Source organism: Lotus japonicus, chromosome 1 (genome assembly GCF_012489685.1).
Source record: "Lotus japonicus ecotype B-129 chromosome 1, LjGifu_v1.2".
Taxonomy (NCBI): domain Eukaryota; kingdom Viridiplantae; phylum Streptophyta; class Magnoliopsida; order Fabales; family Fabaceae; genus Lotus; species Lotus japonicus.
The window spans coordinates 10,660,285-10,677,890 of record NC_080041.1 but is presented as its reverse complement, the minus strand read 5'-3'; the positions used below and the strand labels follow the sequence as shown (position 1 = coordinate 10,677,890).

Here is a 17,606-nt window from a genome sequence, read left to right as displayed (position 1 = left end):
GCAGCTATGAAGGGTAAGGAACCAAGTGCAGTTATAACTGATGGTGCTCCTGCAATGCGGAATGCTATTAGTCGAGTATTACCTAGAGCTCATCACCGTTTTGAAGGTATGAAAAACGGTAGAAAGGGGGGGGTTTGGAATAACGTTTTCAGTACAAAACTACCACCTTAAAGATTTTAACAAATCTTTTCGAGAACTAAGTGCAAAAAGATAGAGATAGAAAAGCACACAAGGATTTTATCCTGGTTCACTTGATAAATCACTCAAGCTACTCCAGTCCACCCGTTAAGGTGATTTCTTCCTTCTTAGAATGAAGGCAATCCACTAATCAGGTAAGAGTTACAACTGCACTTGAAACCTACAAGTGACTAACAATTACACTGACTTAGCTCACACTAAGATTCACTCTCTTAGTCTTCTCTAGGAATCCGATCAACCTTGATCTCCTAAAGGAAAATCAAACAACTGTTTGAGGTTGGTGTTTACAAGGGTTTGCTTCTGAATAAGCTGAGTGTAAACTAAAATAAATTACAAGATGAAAGAAAGCTTAGAATATGTCTTGCGCGTGTGTATTGCTTCCTTAGTTTCTTAGCCGCTTCTTTCAATCTTCAGCCTCTATATATACTCCAAGGATTAGGGTTGAGCGTTGCATGGAAATGCTACCGTTGGAGGGCAGTTCTGGAAAATCCAGCTTCTGCTGTGGCTGAGAACGTTAGGTAGGTCGTCAGGAAGGTACACTTGCTTTTGTACTTGGATAGCGACTTGACCTTTTAACCTAGGAGACTTCTGATCAGAGGAATGCTTCGTATTGGAACTTGTGAAGCCGGTTGATCAGAGTCAGAGGGAAAGCACAGATCCTCTGACCATTGTATCTTCTGATTCTGAACTCAGAGGGAAGAACATGGCCTTCAGAGTTTCTTGCTTCTGGACTTCAGAGTTTTCCACTATTCAGCTTCTGGATCTTCAGAGTCTTCTACACCATCGGAACATCTGAACCTTCAGTGTTTCTTGGTTGTCAGAACTTCTGGATCATCAGAGCTTCTAGCGACTGAGTCCTCATCAGAGTTTTGTATAGCTTCAGATCTTCTGAAGCTTTTCCACTGTTCATACTGAACATGGTGAATGCGAAAGCGTTGCTTGGGTTACCCTTTATACACAGTGCTTCTGATTTGTGTGAAATTGAGTCAGGGTCAGAGCCTGTAAATAGCACACTCAGAAAAACACGTTAGAGTACCACAATTGTTCATATCAAAAGGTTAACTTGTAATCATCAAAACATAGAGTTGTACTACTAGATCAAAACTTGATCTTACAATCTCCCCCTTTTTGATGATGACAAAACTAAGATTTTTGATGAACAATTCTTAAACATTAAACTGAATTCACTCAGAGTTTAGAGATATAGAATAAGACTTATCCTGATGTGAATAGTTTATCTTGCTCATTCTGAATTCAAGTCACTGCTTGATTCTGAGCTTAGCTCCCCCTGAATCTAATACTTGATGAAAACGTTAGTAAAGTCTAGATTCTGAGCTAAATCATATAAGAGTTCAGAGTGAAAAGCTTATGACATAGATGAAAAACGAATAATCAGAGCGCATAAGTGATCAGAGTCATGGACAAGGTATCAGAGTCTTGGGTATCAGAGTCAACTTAGAATCACTTCAGAAGAAGTGAAATGTATTCCTTGTATTTGCCCAGTGACACATCTATGGTCATGAAGGTGGAACTCTTAAAATCTCCAAAAGAAAAATAAGTCACACTAACACATCTTACACATCAAAAACTGGGTTTACTCCCCCTTTTTGTCATAAGCAAAAAGCTCGGGGTGTGAAAAACTTAGCTTGAAGTACAAGGTACTCCCCTTAGAGAAGGTCTAAGTTTAAAGAAAATGAAGACGATGTAAGAATCAGAGTGAGGCGATAATAAATAGAAGGAGTTAATGCAAGGGATGAACGTTTACCACCGGTCAAGTGAGTAAATAGAAGGGTCAGTTACCAAGTACTTAACCTCGAGAAACTGTAAGAGCATTAACTTTCAGAGAGAAGGTGAAGCCTATAAAAACGTTGGAGAGAAAGGTAAGCTTCACATCTCGAATAATTTTCAGTAAGAAAAATGGCATCATACAGAATGGCATTAGAAGAGCTCAGAAGGAAGGCGTTTGAGGAAGATATGTTCCTCAATATTAGGCATCCCGATGGTACAAAGACCATACAAGAGCTGACGAAGACACTGCTTGAAGAAGATCTTGGTCCAGAGATGGAGAAAGATCTGAAGGAGTTCCTCTGCTTCGTGGAAGAGATTCAGGAGCTTTGCCAGCGGGAGCTGAATCTGCTGGAAGAGAAAGAGACTGTGGAAAAGAGACTTAAGACGACAGAAGATAGTCTAGAAAAAGATGATCTGAGCATCAACCTTGCAACATAGAGTATGCATTGGATCGTCTGGAGAAGGAAAGAGTGGAGCAGCGCCAAGAATGCAGAAGAATGAGGAAGGATCCTCCATTCTAGATATAGGGAATAATGTATGATGGAAAGAGTTATGATGTAAACATAGAACAATTATGAATAAAACAGTTTTGCAAACATATGTGACACAAATATATATAGATATATGCATATAGAATCACAAATGAACAAATTAAAGTAAGTAAATAAGCAGAGTTTAAATAAAACAACGTTAAATAAAAAGGAAAAGGAAGAAAAAGAAGAGATCCTAAAAACTAAGGTTTGTCAGTACGGCGCAGAAGTTCCATCATCATGTGCTTCATCTCAATCAGCATGGATTCATGAGTGTCAAGACGTTGTTCCATGATGTCGAGTCTGGATGAGCTTGTCGGAGTAGAGCTGGAAGGAACGTTCTGAGCAGCTTGAGGTTCTGGAATGGAAGCAGAAGCAGCAGGAGTAAATGGAACTGGTGCAAGTCGCTCTGCCTCAGCTTCAGCTTCAAGACGTTCTGCCTCAAGTCTGGCTTGTTCAGCCTGAGCTGCTGCTTGACGGGCAGCTTCTTCTTCTTGTTCTTTCTGTCTCTTGGCTTCTTCAATGGCTTCAAGAAGCTTGGTTCTCTGTTCGAGTTCATGAAGAGCCACCCTCCTAGCAAGCCTTTGCTTTGCAGCCTCAATGCTCTGACTTCCCTCTGCATGCAGGAGCTGCAGCATAACGGGAAACTGAGCCACCAGCCAAGTGCTCAAATCGTTCCACTCATCAGCCACATTTTCAGCATTCTCACTGAGGTCAGTCTGACCGTGCACATTGCGGAGCCTCAAGGAGGCTTCATGATTGAAAATATTGATGCACTCAGAGAGAGATGTGGGTTGAAGGTGAGTATAGGGAATGATGGAGAGGTTGGGTGCAGGAGAGGCTGGGTGATTGCTGCTATGAGCTTCAGAGGCACCTTGTGGAGAACCAATGTTAATTATGGGAGCATTGGGTTCAGAGGTTCCACGGTGAGGGTCTGAAGTTTCAACCAGAGGGTGAGGTGATCTAACCGAGGATTGGTTAGATACTGATTGTTCAGGTTCAGGGTCTGGTTGAATTGGCTCTTGTTGGTCAGGGACAGGGTGAGCCTGTTGGACTAAGGGGTCTGCCTCTTGGATAGGATTGGCCAAGATAGGTTCATCTGGGTCAACTAGACGTTCAGGTCTAGGGCCAGGATATTGCCTAGGGCTTGGACAGGTAAGGTAATATTCTTCCAAGGCAGATACCTTCTCTTTCCTAACCTCCATGAATCTTCTAAGTGATTCAGAGGTATTGGAGGGAGGAGAGTCAAAGACATTGATGGGGAAGGATACAGGTGTGAAGGCTGATGAAGAGTCTGTATCCGTGGTTCTGACAGCAGGACGTGCTGATGCTCTGGGAGCAGAGTGATCAGACGTTCTGGGTTGTGGTTCTGTTGGTTTGGGTTCTGGTTGGTTGGGGATGATGGGTTCAGAAGGTAGTGAGTCGTATGGAATGGTAAGGAGAGAGGTTGGATCTTCTGACCTAGAAGGTTGGTTCTGAAGCAAATTCCAGAGTGGTGCTTCAGCAGGAGAAGGTTGAAAGAATGAAGATCTTGGGGAATGTGGTGGAGTGGTGGTTTGTGCGGCTGGCTGGGATTCAGGAATAGGAGTGAGGGGATTTGAAGATTGTTGGAGTAAGGCAGAAATTGGGAGTGCATCAAATAAATTCAAATCATCATCAGAGGTAAGTGCAGGCTTACTTGTATGTGCTGATGATCGAGTCACTCTGGCAGGAGGTTCAGTCCTTCTGACCTCTGCAGCAGCTGGTTCCACCCGAGTAGGCTTCACCACAATTCTGACTTTCTTCTGCTTCTTCTTTGGAGGACCATCCTCACTATCATCACCATCATCATCATCAGGCTTGCTCTTCGTCTTCTTGACCAGAGGGACATCAGATTCCTCTGAGGATTCGTCCAGAATCATCTTCCTCTTGGTTTTCTTCTTGGGAGGAGAAGGAAACTCTAGAGCTGGTGGAAGTCTGCTGACGAAATCATCAAGGTCAATCTCGAATCCTTGAGCCCTGAGGTCTTCAACATAGCATCTGATGGCTTCAGGATGGTCTGCTTGAGTCCACAGAGGGTAGTCATTCAGAGGCATTCTTCTTCCTCTGATCTCAGAAGATGTGTCCTCATGAGCAGGAGCAATCTTCTTCTGGACCAAACCCATCTTCTTCAGAGAGTTGGCAGTGAAGACATCGCTAACAATTGTGCTCAAGTCCTCTGTGCAACCAGCATTGATCAAATCTTGCACCAAGTTGCTTTCAATGAGAAAGTCTGAGATCAGCCTCCCAAAAGGGATATATTTGATGGCTGACTTGATGGAGGAGGTGGTGCGAGACTTCCGGATGCATTCCTTCAAATAGGAGAACAGGAAGTAGGGAAGGCAGATCTTCTCCTTGTCTTGAATGAAGAACAGCATCGCCTTCTGATTGAAGTTGATGTAGTCTGGAGAGCTGCCCTTTGGTCGTTGATTTATGCAGTTGAGCAGGATCTTGTGCCAGACCCTGAGTTTGGGTTGAAGGTCCATCACTTTGTAGCTCGTCTTGCCCGGTTTGAAGGTGGTGTACAGGGCCTTGTTGACGATGTCCTTGGTTCTGGGTTTCAGCTTCGATTCCGTCAGTGAGAACCGATACCCATGAGCAGTTTCTGCACCTAGCAGATTCACGAATGACTTCTCCGTGATGATGATCTTCCTACCCAGTATGTAAGAGACCACCTGAGTGTCATCACAATCAGCGTGCTTCCAGAATTCCTTTACCAGCTTCTCATACACCGGTCCTCGAAGTCGATTGAAGTAGTTTCCCCAACCTTGAGCTTGGACTTCAGGACGGAGATCAAACCCATTTGCAGCCAAGTTGTCGAGGTTGAATCTCCATTCTGCCAGGACTTGGAGTTCCTCAGGAGGAAATACACAGTGAACGGCACAGCCCCGTTCTGCAATAGGAACAATCTCCTCTTGAGCTTGAGCTTGTTCTTGTGCTGGGTTCTCAGAGCCCCGTTGACCCGTTGCCAAACCGACTACCATGTGAGGGAACTGAGGTGCATCTGCAGTAGATCTTCTGGTTTGTCTCACCATTTTGAAGAGGTTGAAGGTTTGAGGTAGAAGATGAAGTTTGAAGGATGAGGAGAGATCGAGAGAGAAATCACGAAGGAGGCGGTTTTGAAAAGCAAGGAGTGCGAGAGTGAAAACCGGAAGTGAGAGAGAACGTGTGTGTATAGTGGGTTTTATCAAATAACCGTTGTTGATTCAAAAAGCACTTTAAGATCAACGGTTGAAAATTAAAGATAGACAGTAACAGTAAAATACACAATCACACACATGAGATAAGCATATCTACACGCAATCACAACAGACTGTCACACGGGCACAAGGAACTATGCATCAGAAATTCTGACGCACGTGTTGTTGTCTCAGCTTCAGAGTCAGTACCAGTGGGCACACACACTCTGATTGAGTTACCTTCTGGACTAGACATCTTCTGATCAAGAAGTATCATAGTCAGAGGTTCTGATCTATCTTCACTCTGGACAAAAGTCCATGTTTAGATTTTTCAGAATAAAATTAAATCTATCTTCAGCTAAGGGCTTTGTAAAGATATCTGCCCATTGATGGTCAGTATCAACAAACTTCAGAAGAAGTACGCCCTTCTGCACATAATCTCTAATGAAGTGATACTTTACCTCAATGTGCTTTGCCCTTGAATGCAAGATAGGATTCTTGCTCAACGAAATTGCAGCAGTGTTATCACAGTAGATTGGGATATTGCTCTCAAGGATCTGATAATCCTCCAGCTGATGTTTCATCCAGAGCATCTGAGTGCTGCATATTGCTGCTGAGATATATTCTGCCTCTGCAGTTGATAGAGCAATGGTTGATTGCCTCTTGCTTGCCCATGAGACTAGATTGCTTCCCAGAAATTGACAATTTCCAGAAGTACTTTTTCTCTCTGTTCTATCTCCAGCATAATCAGCATCACAATAACCTGAAAGCTTATACTCTGATGTTTTCTTATACATCAAGCCAAGGTTAGTGGTGCCTTTCAGATACCTTAGGATCCTCTTAACAGCAGTTAAGTGGGTTTCCCTTGGATCTGATTGGAAACGAGCACATAAATGAACACTAAATAATATGTCTGGCCTAGATGCAGTTAAGTACAGAAGTGAACCTATCATGCCACGATAGAGCTTCTGACATACTTTACCACTTATATCTTCTTTTTCCAGAATGCATGTTGGATGCATTGGGGTCTTGGCCACTGTAGATTCCAGCATATTGAACTTCTTCAGAAGTTCCTTAGTGTACTTGCTCTGATGGATATACGTTCCTTCTGGTGTTTGATCAACTTGTATTCCCAGAAAGTACTTTAATTCTCCCATCATACTCATCTCAAATTCAGCCTGCATCATCTCAGAAAATTCTTTGCATAGAGATTGATTAGCAGAACCAAATATAATATCATCAACATAAATTTGCACAATTAAGATATCATCTTTATAAGTCTTGCAAAAGAGAGTTGTATCTACTTTACCCCTTACAAACTCATTCTCCAGAAGGAATGAGCTAAGTCTCTCATACCATGCTCTGGGAGCTTGCTTCAGACCGTAGAGTGATTTCTTCAATTTGAACACATGGTCTGGTTTCTTTTCATCTTCAAAACCTGGGGGTTGATGAACATAGACTTCCTCTGAGATATAACCATTTAGGAAGGCACTCTTTACGTCCATCTGATGTAGAACTATGTTGTGATTTACTGAGAAAGAAATCAATAGTCTGATTGCCTCCAGTCTTGCTACTGGAGCAAATGTTTCAGTGTAGTCTATTCCTTCCTGCTGGCTGTAGCCTTGAGCAACTAGCCTTGCCTTGTTTCTGACTACATCTCCTTTCTCATTTAGCTTGTTTCTGAATACCCATTTCGTTCCAATAACATGGACATTCTCAGGCTTCTTCACTAAGCTCCAAACATCGTTCTTGGAGAATTGATTCAATTCTTCTTCCATGGCCAGAATCCAATCCTTGTCCTGAAGAGCTTCATCTATGGACTTGGGTTCAATTAAGGACACCAATCCTTTCAGACTCAGCAAGGTCTCTTCAGAGGGTCTGAAGGCAGATCTGGTTCTGACTGGTTCATCTTTGTTGCCCAGAATCAATTCCTTAGGATGAGCTGCAGTGATTCTGCTCTTCTTCAGAGTTTGTGAGTTAGAGGGACCAGCTTCTTCCTCTGGTTCATCTTCCTCTGGCTCAACTTCCTCTGGAGCTTTGCCTTTGTCAGAAACATTAATGCTTAAATCTGCAAACTTTTCAACTAGCTTTGACTGGTCAGAGTCAAGCTTATCATCAAATCTAACATGAATAGATTCTTCAATAGTCTTAGCATCAGTATTATAAAATCTAAAACCTTTAGATCTATCAGAATAACCAAGTAATAGACACTTAGAAGATTTAGCATCAAACTTATGCATTCTATCCTTAGTATTGAGAACATAACAAACACAGCCAAAAGGATGAAAATAAGAAATGTTGGGTTTTATGTTCTTCCACAATTCATAAGGAGTCTTATTCAGAATTGGTCTCACAGAGATTCTGTTCTGAATGTAACATGCTGTATTTACTGCCTCTGCCCAAAAGTGCTTAGCCATGCCAGTTTCTTGGAGCATGGTTCTAGCCATCTCCTGAAGAGTTCTGTTCTTCCTCTCAACAACACCATTTTGTTGAGGAGTTCTGGGACAAGAGAAATCATGTGTAATTCCATAGGAATCAAACAGACTCTCAAACTTGTCATTCTCAAACTCTCCACCATGGTCACTTCTGACACGCACAATTCTACAAGCCTTCTCGTTTTGCACTTGAGCAATGAAGGTAGAGAACACAGCATGAGACTCATCCTTGCGGGTTAGAAACTTTACCCATGTCCAGCGGCTATAGTCATCAACGATAACCATCCCATATCTCTTGCCACCTATAGACTCAGTTTTCACTGGTCCAAACAGGTCGATATGCAGAAGTTCTAACGGCCTTGAGGTTGAGACAACATTCTTTGCCTTGAAAGGGACTTTTGTGAATTTGCCTTTCTGACATGCTTCACAAAGAGCGTCTGAAGCGAACTTCAGATTGGGTAAGCCCCTGACAAGGTTTAGCTTGCTCAGCTGAGAAATCTTTCTCATACTGGCATGCCCTAACCGTCTATGCCATACCCACTGCTCTTCATTAACAGACAGAAGGCACTTCACATTCTGAGCCTCCAACTCAGATAATCTGATCTTATAAATGTTGTTCTTCCTCTTGCTGTTAAACAGAACAGAGCCATCGATCTGACTTACAGCCCGGCAGGACTTTTGATTGAATATAACATCATAACCCTTGTCAGCTAATTGACTTATAGACAATAAGTTATGTGTTAAGCCGTCTACCAATAAAACATTATCAATGCATGGACTACTATCTACACAAATAGTACCAGTACCAATAATTTTACCCTTTTCATTTCCTCCAAAGCCAACTTCGCCTCCAGGCTTAAGTTTCAGCTCTCGGAACATACGCTTTTCTCCCGTCATGTGACGCGAGCATCCACTGTCCAGATACCATGATTGGTGTTTCAGTGGAGCTATCAAGGATATCTGCAACATAGATAATCTTGTCCTTAGGTACCCACTTTCTGGGTCCTCTTTTGTTAGTTACCCCAAAGGTTCTGATCACCTTGGGTGTCTCAACATGATATTTTAAAGGAATATTTGCATGATATTTAGTCACAGAGAAAGATCCCTTTTTAAGAGGGTTTTTAGCAACTTCAGCAGGTACAGGATCAGGCAATATGGTACCAGAGGGAACAAAGCATTCATACAAGGATTTAGCTTTAGACACAGAAGGCTCATTTCTAATTGGTTTAGAATAGCCAATGCCATGCATTCCATTTCTGCTTACACCATAGATCATTGAAGCCATTAAGCTTCTATCTACGCTTTTAGCCAGGAATCTTTGAAAAGATTTTTCATACTTAGATTCATGCTTACTATCAGAGGCATCGCAGGCAATAACTTCTTCTAACTTTGCAATTTGATTCTTAAGCACAGAGTTAGAATTAACTAAAGCATGGTTATCATTTTTCAAATCAGATATGATTTTCTCATGTTCAGAAGGAGTTTTAGAAACAGCAGATAAGTTCTTTTTCAGCTTCTTATGCTTAGACAACAAGGAGTTATACTTATCCATGATATCAGACAAAGCATGTTTCAGTTCAGAGGTAGAGAAGGAAGCAAATACCTCATTTTCATCGTCAGAGTCTGGATCTCCTTCTGATTCTGAGTCAGAGTCAACAGCTTCCTTTGACTCTGTTCCTTTGTCTTTGACAATAGCCATGAGTCCTTGGACTTCACCATCAGAGTCAACATCCTCTGACTCTGATTCATCGAATGTCACCATCAGACTCTTCTTGGTCTTGAAGTGCTTCTTTGGCTTCTTGTCCTTCTTCAATTTTGGACAGTCACTTTTGTAGTGCCCTGATTCTTTGCACTCAAAGCAAGTGACTTCCTTGATTGATGACTTCTTCTGACCTGAGGATTCAGACTTTCCTCTTGCCTTTCCAGAGCCTTTGAACTTGCTCTGCCTGTGCTTCCAGATGCGGTTGAGTCTCTTGGAGATCAGAGTCAGCTCATCTTCATCAGAATCTTCTGATGCTTCTTCAGATTCTTCTTCTTCAGCTTGAAGAGCCTTTGACTTCTCAACCTTAGCCTCTTCAGATTTGGATTTCAAGGCTATGGACTTTTTCCTCAGATCTTGCATCTCTGAGCGCTTCAGCTCATGGCATTTCAAAATGCTGATGAGTTCTTCTAAACTCATATTCTCAACATCTCTCGTGAGCTCTATTGAAGTCACCAAAGGCATCCAACTTTCAGGAAGACACCTGATGACCCTTATGACGTGATCTTTTGTTGTGTAGCTCTTGTTGAGAGGACGTATGCCAGCTACAAGCAGTTGAAATCTGGAGAACATTTCTTCAATGGACTCATTTGGCTCCATGATGAAGGATTCATACTTTTGGATCAAAGACAATGCCTTTGATTCTTTGACTTTCTTGTTTCCTTCATGAGACATCTTCAGAGAATCAAAAATGCCTTTAGCAAACTCACGATCTGTAATCTTCTGGTACTCCTCATAGGAGATAGCACTTAGAAGAATTGCTCTAGCTTTATGATGTTGTGAGTACAGCTTCTTTTGATCTGCAGACATCTCTGACCTTGGGATCTTTTTGCCATCTGCATCAACTGGACGCTCATAGCCATCCACAATAATATCCCAGAGATCTGCATCGAAACCCAGAAAGAAACTTTCCAGTCTATCTTTCCAATATTCGAACCTTTGACCATCGAACATAGGAGGCTTTGCGTTGTAACCATCTCTTTGAGTTTCACTGGTGGTGGCAGCCATTGTTTTTCACACCGGCCCGGATCACTGAACACTGTTAGGTGTGGTAATCAGAACTTGCGCTCTGATACCAATTGAAGGTATGAAAAACGGTAGAAAGGGGGGGGTTTGAATAACGTTTTCAGTACAAAACTACCACCTTAAAGATTTTAACAAATCTTTTCGAGAACTAAGTGCAAAAGATAGAGATAGAAAAGCACACAAGGATTTTATCCTGGTTCACTTGATAAATCACTCAAGCTACTCCAGTCCACCCGTTAAGGTGATTTCTTCCTTCTTAGAATGAAGGCAATCCACTAATCAGGTAAGAGTTACAACTGCACTTGAAACCTACAAGTGACTAACAATTACACTGACTTAGCTCACACTAAGATTCACTCTCTTAGTCTTCTCTAGGATCCGATCAACCTTGATCTCCTAAAGGAAAATCAAACAACTGTTTGAGGTTGGTGTTTACAAGGGTTTGCTTCTGAATAAGCTGAGTGTAAACTAAAATAAATTACAAGATGAAAGAAAGCTTAGAATATGTCTTGCGCGTGTGTATTGCTTCAACTTAGTTTCTTAGCCGCTTCTTTCAATCTTCAGCCTCTATATATACTCCAAGGATTAGGGTTGAGCGTTGCATGGGAAATGCTACCGTTGGAGGGCAGTTCTGGAAAATCCAGCTTCTGCTGTGGCTGAGAACGTTAGGTAGGTCGTCAGGAAGGTACACTTGCTTTTGTACTTGGATAGCGACTTGACCTTTTAACCTAGGAGACTTCTGATCAGAGGAATGCTTCGTATTGGAACTTGTGAAGCCGGTTGATCAGAGTCAGAGGGAAAGCACAGATCCTCTGACCATTGTATCTTCTGATTCTGAACTCAGAGGGAAGAACATGGCCTTCAGAGTTTCTTGCTTCTGGACTTCAGAGTTTCCACTATTCAGCTTCTGGATCTTCAGAGTCTTCTACACCATCGGAACATCTGAACCTTCAGTGTTTCTTGGTTGTCAGAACTTCTGGATCATCAGAGCTTCTAGCGACTGAGTCCTCATCAGAGTTTGTATAGCTTCAGATCTTCTGAAGCTTTTCCACTGTTCATACTGAACATGGTGAATGCGAAAGCGTTGCTTGGGTTACCCTTTATACACAGTGCTTCTGATTTGTGTGAAATTGAGTCAGGGTCAGAGCCTGTAAATAGCACACTCAGAAAAACACGTTAGAGTACCACAATTGTTCATATCAAAAGGTTAATTTGTAATCATCAAAACATAGAGTTGTACTACTAGATCAAAACTTGATCTTACACGTTTGTGTGCGTGGCACCTTTTACAGAACGCACAGAGAAATGTGGGTGACCCTGTTTTTGTGAAAGGTTTTAAAAGCTGTATGTTGGGCAATCTAAGTGTTGGGCACTTCAAAAAAAAATGGGTACAATTGGTTAGCGATTTGAACCTTGAAGACAATCCATGGGTTCAAGGGTTGTATGAGAAGAGGCACATGTGGGCTACATGTTTGATGCGGGGTAAGTTCTTTGCCGGTTTTCGAACGACATCTCGCTGCGAAGGTATGCATTCACAAATTGGTCGCATTGTGCGATCTCGAAATAGCCTTCTTGAGTTTGTTCAGTATTTTGACCGTTATGTCAATTACATGCGATGGAGTGAGGTTGATGCGGACTACAAGTCAGTGGTAGGGGATGCTGTGCCTAAGACTAATGTTCGAGCACTTGAAAAATGTGCTGCAGATCTATATACTAGGACTGTTTTCTTAAAATTCAGGCCATGGCTGAACAGTGGTAGTGTAATTAAAGTTGCTGCCATTAAGGAGACATCATCATGTATGATATATTCCATGTACAGGTATTGCAAACCTGGTAAGTTGTGGCATGTCGCACACGATGTACAAGTGTCCACGTTTAGATGTTCATGTCAGCGGATGGAGACGTTTGGTCTTCCATGTGATCATATTATTGGTTTGTTGGTGCATTTGGACATTGATGTGATACCTGAGAGTTTAATATTGCAGAGGTGGTGTAAGTCAGCAAAAGATTGTATGAAAGGAAATTCTGAAGCCTCATACAAATTCTGGGAGTCAACAGTTCTTGCTAGGCTGGGTTCTTTAGTCATGAGAAGCAGGGAGATGTTTAATCTTGGGTGTGAATCTATGGAAGATTACTTGGACACAGTTGATGTAATGGCAAAGCATGTTATGAAACTTAAGGCAAAAAGGAAGCTGCCCTTGGAGCTGGTGGTGAGAACCTTGATGAAGTGGTGGATAATGTCACAAATCCTGTCGTAGTGAGGAGCAACGGACCAGGTGGAACCTCAACTGGGAATGGAAACAAGGGGAAAAGAAAGTGCACAGTGTGTAAGGTGGAAGGCCATAACAGGGCAACATGCCCCCAGAACAAACGAGCCAAAGTTTGTAATGAAGCTGGAGCTGGTCCTTCTACTGCCTCCTTGGTTTGAAGTTGAGGTAATGAATTGACTAGTAATGTAACATACATGATACCCATGATATAATCTTACCCATAGGAACTGACTGATTAATGCATTGTTTGTTGCAGGAACTGCATATGGCTGAATGTGTTACAATTGTGATGTTCCTAGGGATTCTAAGGCCTTTTGTTTTTTACTGGATATTGGTGTAATTGACTAAGTTTGATGCAACATGATATAAGTGGATATTGTCTGTAACAGATATTTGTGTTTTTTCCATTCCGTGGTAGTAATGGTAGTTAAACTTAATTGTCAGCATTATTGTGTAATGATTTTCAGATAATTGGCATTATGTCTGATGCTATCAGGTTATGCAAACTGTGGTTGTAGTCATATTAAATCCCATCTTTCAAGTATCTACTATGGGAGTATTTGTTCCAGAATGTCCATTATATTATTACTATGACACATCTAGTATGGGAGTATTTGTTCTAGAATGCCCATTATATTATATCAGATAAAGTTGCCTGGTACTGTCATTATTATAAGAAATCATGTGGTTTTATTTTTTAGACTGCATATGGTATTTTTTAATTCTCCATTTGTGAAGTATAATACTTTAATAATTGGTGTCCATGAATGGAATGATTTCGATATGATGTCTATCCAACCTTTGAGCTAACTGTATCCATTTTGAAATTTTGAGATGTTGTATCAGTTACTGGAATGTTTGGATATTCCCTCACAGTTATTGCAGTATAAATGTATAGTGAAGCCAAATGAGATATCTGTGTGATTTAAACTAGTTTTTGTCTCATTAGATCAATGTTGCTTCTAGCCCATTTTTGAACTGTTCATGCGAGCATTGTAAATATTTCCTCACAAAATTGTTTTACAATTTACATTTTGAAGGAAGATATGTGAAGTGTGCACATTATGCCTAATTATTTAACAATGACTAATCTTAACTTAAGATGTTGACAGCTTCAAATACCACATTACCATACATAATAAGTCAAACATGGAAATAAAAACAGAAATACATGTCCTACGCATGATTGATTCATCCCAAGCATTAACTGTACATGCAAAACACTTGAAGCACATTCCATGTGCTGAAACCAGAGTTTTGTACCTTAAGTGCATGGTTGGCCTGATATATTTACACAACAAAAAAAAAATTGAATACCACTTTTCATGGGAGCACAACTACTTTCATAAACATTTTGTGGTACCCAACTGAGCAACCAACTACTCATCAAACGACATTTCATTCTCCCAGAAGGTCTTTGCTTTTCCAAGTACCATTTCAAAGTGCTCATTGTGTGGCCCAGTCAAGATTGCCATGGCAGCCTTCATACGCACAAGTTTATCCTCCACCTACAATTGACATTTATGCAACATGCCAGAATAATTAAAACTTGTTCATGGACATTTAACTAAACATGACTCCAATGATGTTTCATCATGGGCTTACCCGAGGGAGTAGGTTGGACATAAAGACATCATCCATTTGCAGCCACTCCAAGGTGCATATGGTTGAGTGTTGAGTGCTTAAAAATGAAAGGAGACCAATCAATGTTGTAGGCAATGAACATAGTTACATGAAGGTAAGTTGAATAGGCATAGGCAAATAAATATATTTTGCGGGGCCAATTACCTTGTTGTGTTGTCCTCACTAGATCTTGCTTCTTCAATATCCCATGTACCAAGCTCAAAGTTTCCTTCGAGGTAGTTTTGTGGGTAGTATGATGAAAACATCATGCGGCCAATTACCTTGCCCTGTCACAATCTCTCAGACATTAAATTCTAATAGACAAGAATAAAAATGTGTGATCATAAATGAGAAAACAAGTACATACAATTTGCCTTATGGATCTTTTCCTAGCTGAAGTTTGTTGTGAACTGAGGCATGAGTCAACTAGGTAAATGACAGTCTCCTCCATAGATGCAACCATTAAATACCAATGGTCGTTTGCCTCCCTAACTGGAACATAGATCTATAGCAATAATAATGTCAATGGGATGTTGTATGAAGTTGGTGCAAAAATTTGTTCAAGTAATAATAGTAAAACTTACGTATTTCAAAGTGTCAAATGGTGCCATCCAATCTGTTGCAAACTCAGGAAGCAGTTCTTCCGACATCTTGCCCTTCAAAATAGCCTCCTGTATGGAAATTTGTGTTAGGTGTTGTTCCGGATGAGTAAACAGAACGAAATGACTCCAATGAAGGAAACTTATTACCGCGAAACGGGGTGGCAATATCCATGCAGGTTGTGTTTCTGTATTGTGTTGATTCCAAGTGAGCTTTAAAGCCATGAAGTCAATAATCTGAAGAAGCACACATATTAATTACATGAATGAAAACAAAGTTCTGGCAACAAGGGCTGTGAAAGTAAGCTCAACCTTTGTGTCAATAACCAGGTCTGGGCAAAGACTGTTGAAGTTTTCTCTTGTCCCAATTGACGACCCCATTTTGAACAACTCCTCCCTGCATGCGAATTTTGGTTAGTTCTGGGATGAGTATGAATTAAAAGTTCAAAGTTAGTTGCACTTAGTGGTTGGTATTTGTAAAAACACCATACCTTGGGTCACCATGTATCTGAAATACATAGGCGCATAAACGGAGATCATCAGTTGTTAACGCCATCTCAGGGGTTGGGCGAAATTTGGAGGCCATTCCCTTTGGCAGAATGTGACCAACTTTCTTTGAGGATTTCTTGGTTACCGGTGGCTTGAATGGCCTAGCCATCTTTCTTGGTCTACGGGTTGGTGTAAAATCAGTTGCGACATTTTTTCCTTTGTCCTGCAATTTGAGAGGGCAGCACAAAAATTTTATTATAAATGAAATGAGGAAAGAGTAAACACACACTGTATGGCATGATGCCTATACAAATGAAGTACTAAAGCAAACTTTATTACCTGAGTATTGTCTTCTATAGGAAACTGTTTGGACGTAGATACATTAACCCCAGGTGTCATCAATTTTGATTGTGTCGATGATTCAATTATGATACAATCATCAGAGTCTGAATCTGAAACATCAAATTGAACATCCAGACCTTTAAGCAAGTCTTTCCCCCTTGAAACAATCCGTTTCTTCCTGGTTTTGTTTGCAATTTTGTTGGGTTTGATAGACGCTTCTTTTGCAGCTCCATTGTCAACATCAGGACCCTCAACTGGTCCCTTTTTTAGATAGGGTACATCTTCATCCGATAACGTGAGGTCAACACACATGTCTAACGTTTTCTTGACCTCATCTAAGGTTTTTGGGTCCGTCGCCAACCTTTTAGATGACACTTGTCTGGGAGGCAAAGGGGCAGTTGGGGTGTCAGCATCATAAACAGCAGCACTTGCATGGTGGGAGGAGCTTCCTTGATATATGTTTGGTGAAGCCTTACTTTCCTTTGTCTCCACCGTCTTCCTTTCAACCAACATCGTTAATTTTGAATCCAGCCTTTCTAGAAGCTTTGTGTTGTTGCCCACATGCCTATTCATGGCCTATTGAAAACAATCACAAGATAATGGCTTCAATACTTTGATTGAACCAAAATACAAACTCGAGATGTACAGGATAAAGGAAACATATTGATCACAAGGGTGGAGTGCTTCATAAAAATTATACAGTGACACTTGTTCAAATCTTTGTTAAAAAAATAGTGTACACAGGGGTGGAGTGCATCATAAAAATTATACAGTCACACATGTTCAAATCTTTGTTAAAAAAATAGTGTACACAGGGGTGGAGTGCTTCATAAAAATTATACAGTCACACCTCATAAACCATATATCAGTAAATAAAACAAAAAATTGACACTTCTTTGTGAGGTTACAATCAGAAATACATGTTCACAAAAATAGGTTAAGTGATTGTGGAGGGCTTCATAAAAATTATACACTCACACTTCATATACCATATATCAGTAAATAAAACAAAAAACTGACACTTCTTTGTGAGGTTAGTATCAGAAATCTTTGTTCACAAAATTAGTGAACACAAAGGTGAAGGGCTTCATAAAAATTATACACTCACACTTCATAGAGCATATATCAGTAAATAAAACATTCAAGCTTACCTTCATGTAACCAATGAGGCTATTCAAGGCCTTCAGTAATGTGAATAATCCCTCAAGGAAATCCCTTCTTCCCACTTGATTAAGCTGTGTACAAAATGGAGATAAGGAAAGTGTATTTAGTGCCAAAGAGTGTTCAGAAGTACAGTTTAGGAAACAAAATACGTAGAGATAGAAAGGGTGACAACCATGTCCCTCAGCT

At 40.9% G+C, this 17,606-nt stretch overlaps 1 protein-coding gene across 1 annotated transcript in view; it reads left to right on the top strand.

Annotated features, from left to right (window-relative positions):
* The window catches only part of LOC130723309 (protein FAR1-RELATED SEQUENCE 5-like), a 27,725-nt gene extending 13,598 nt beyond the window's left edge, over positions 1 to 14,127 (top strand). The window contains exons 3-8 of the mRNA XM_057574333.1: positions 12,226 to 13,006; positions 13,114 to 13,355; positions 13,460 to 13,519; positions 13,671 to 13,699; positions 13,827 to 13,914; positions 14,050 to 14,127. Coding sequence (XP_057430316.1) covers positions 12,226 to 13,006; positions 13,114 to 13,355; positions 13,460 to 13,519; positions 13,671 to 13,699; positions 13,827 to 13,914; positions 14,050 to 14,127 — 1,278 coding nt within the window. The remainder of the gene's footprint in view (positions 1 to 12,225; positions 13,007 to 13,113; positions 13,356 to 13,459; positions 13,520 to 13,670; positions 13,700 to 13,826; positions 13,915 to 14,049) is intronic.
* The last annotated feature ends 3,479 nt before the right edge of the window (positions 14,128 to 17,606 follow it).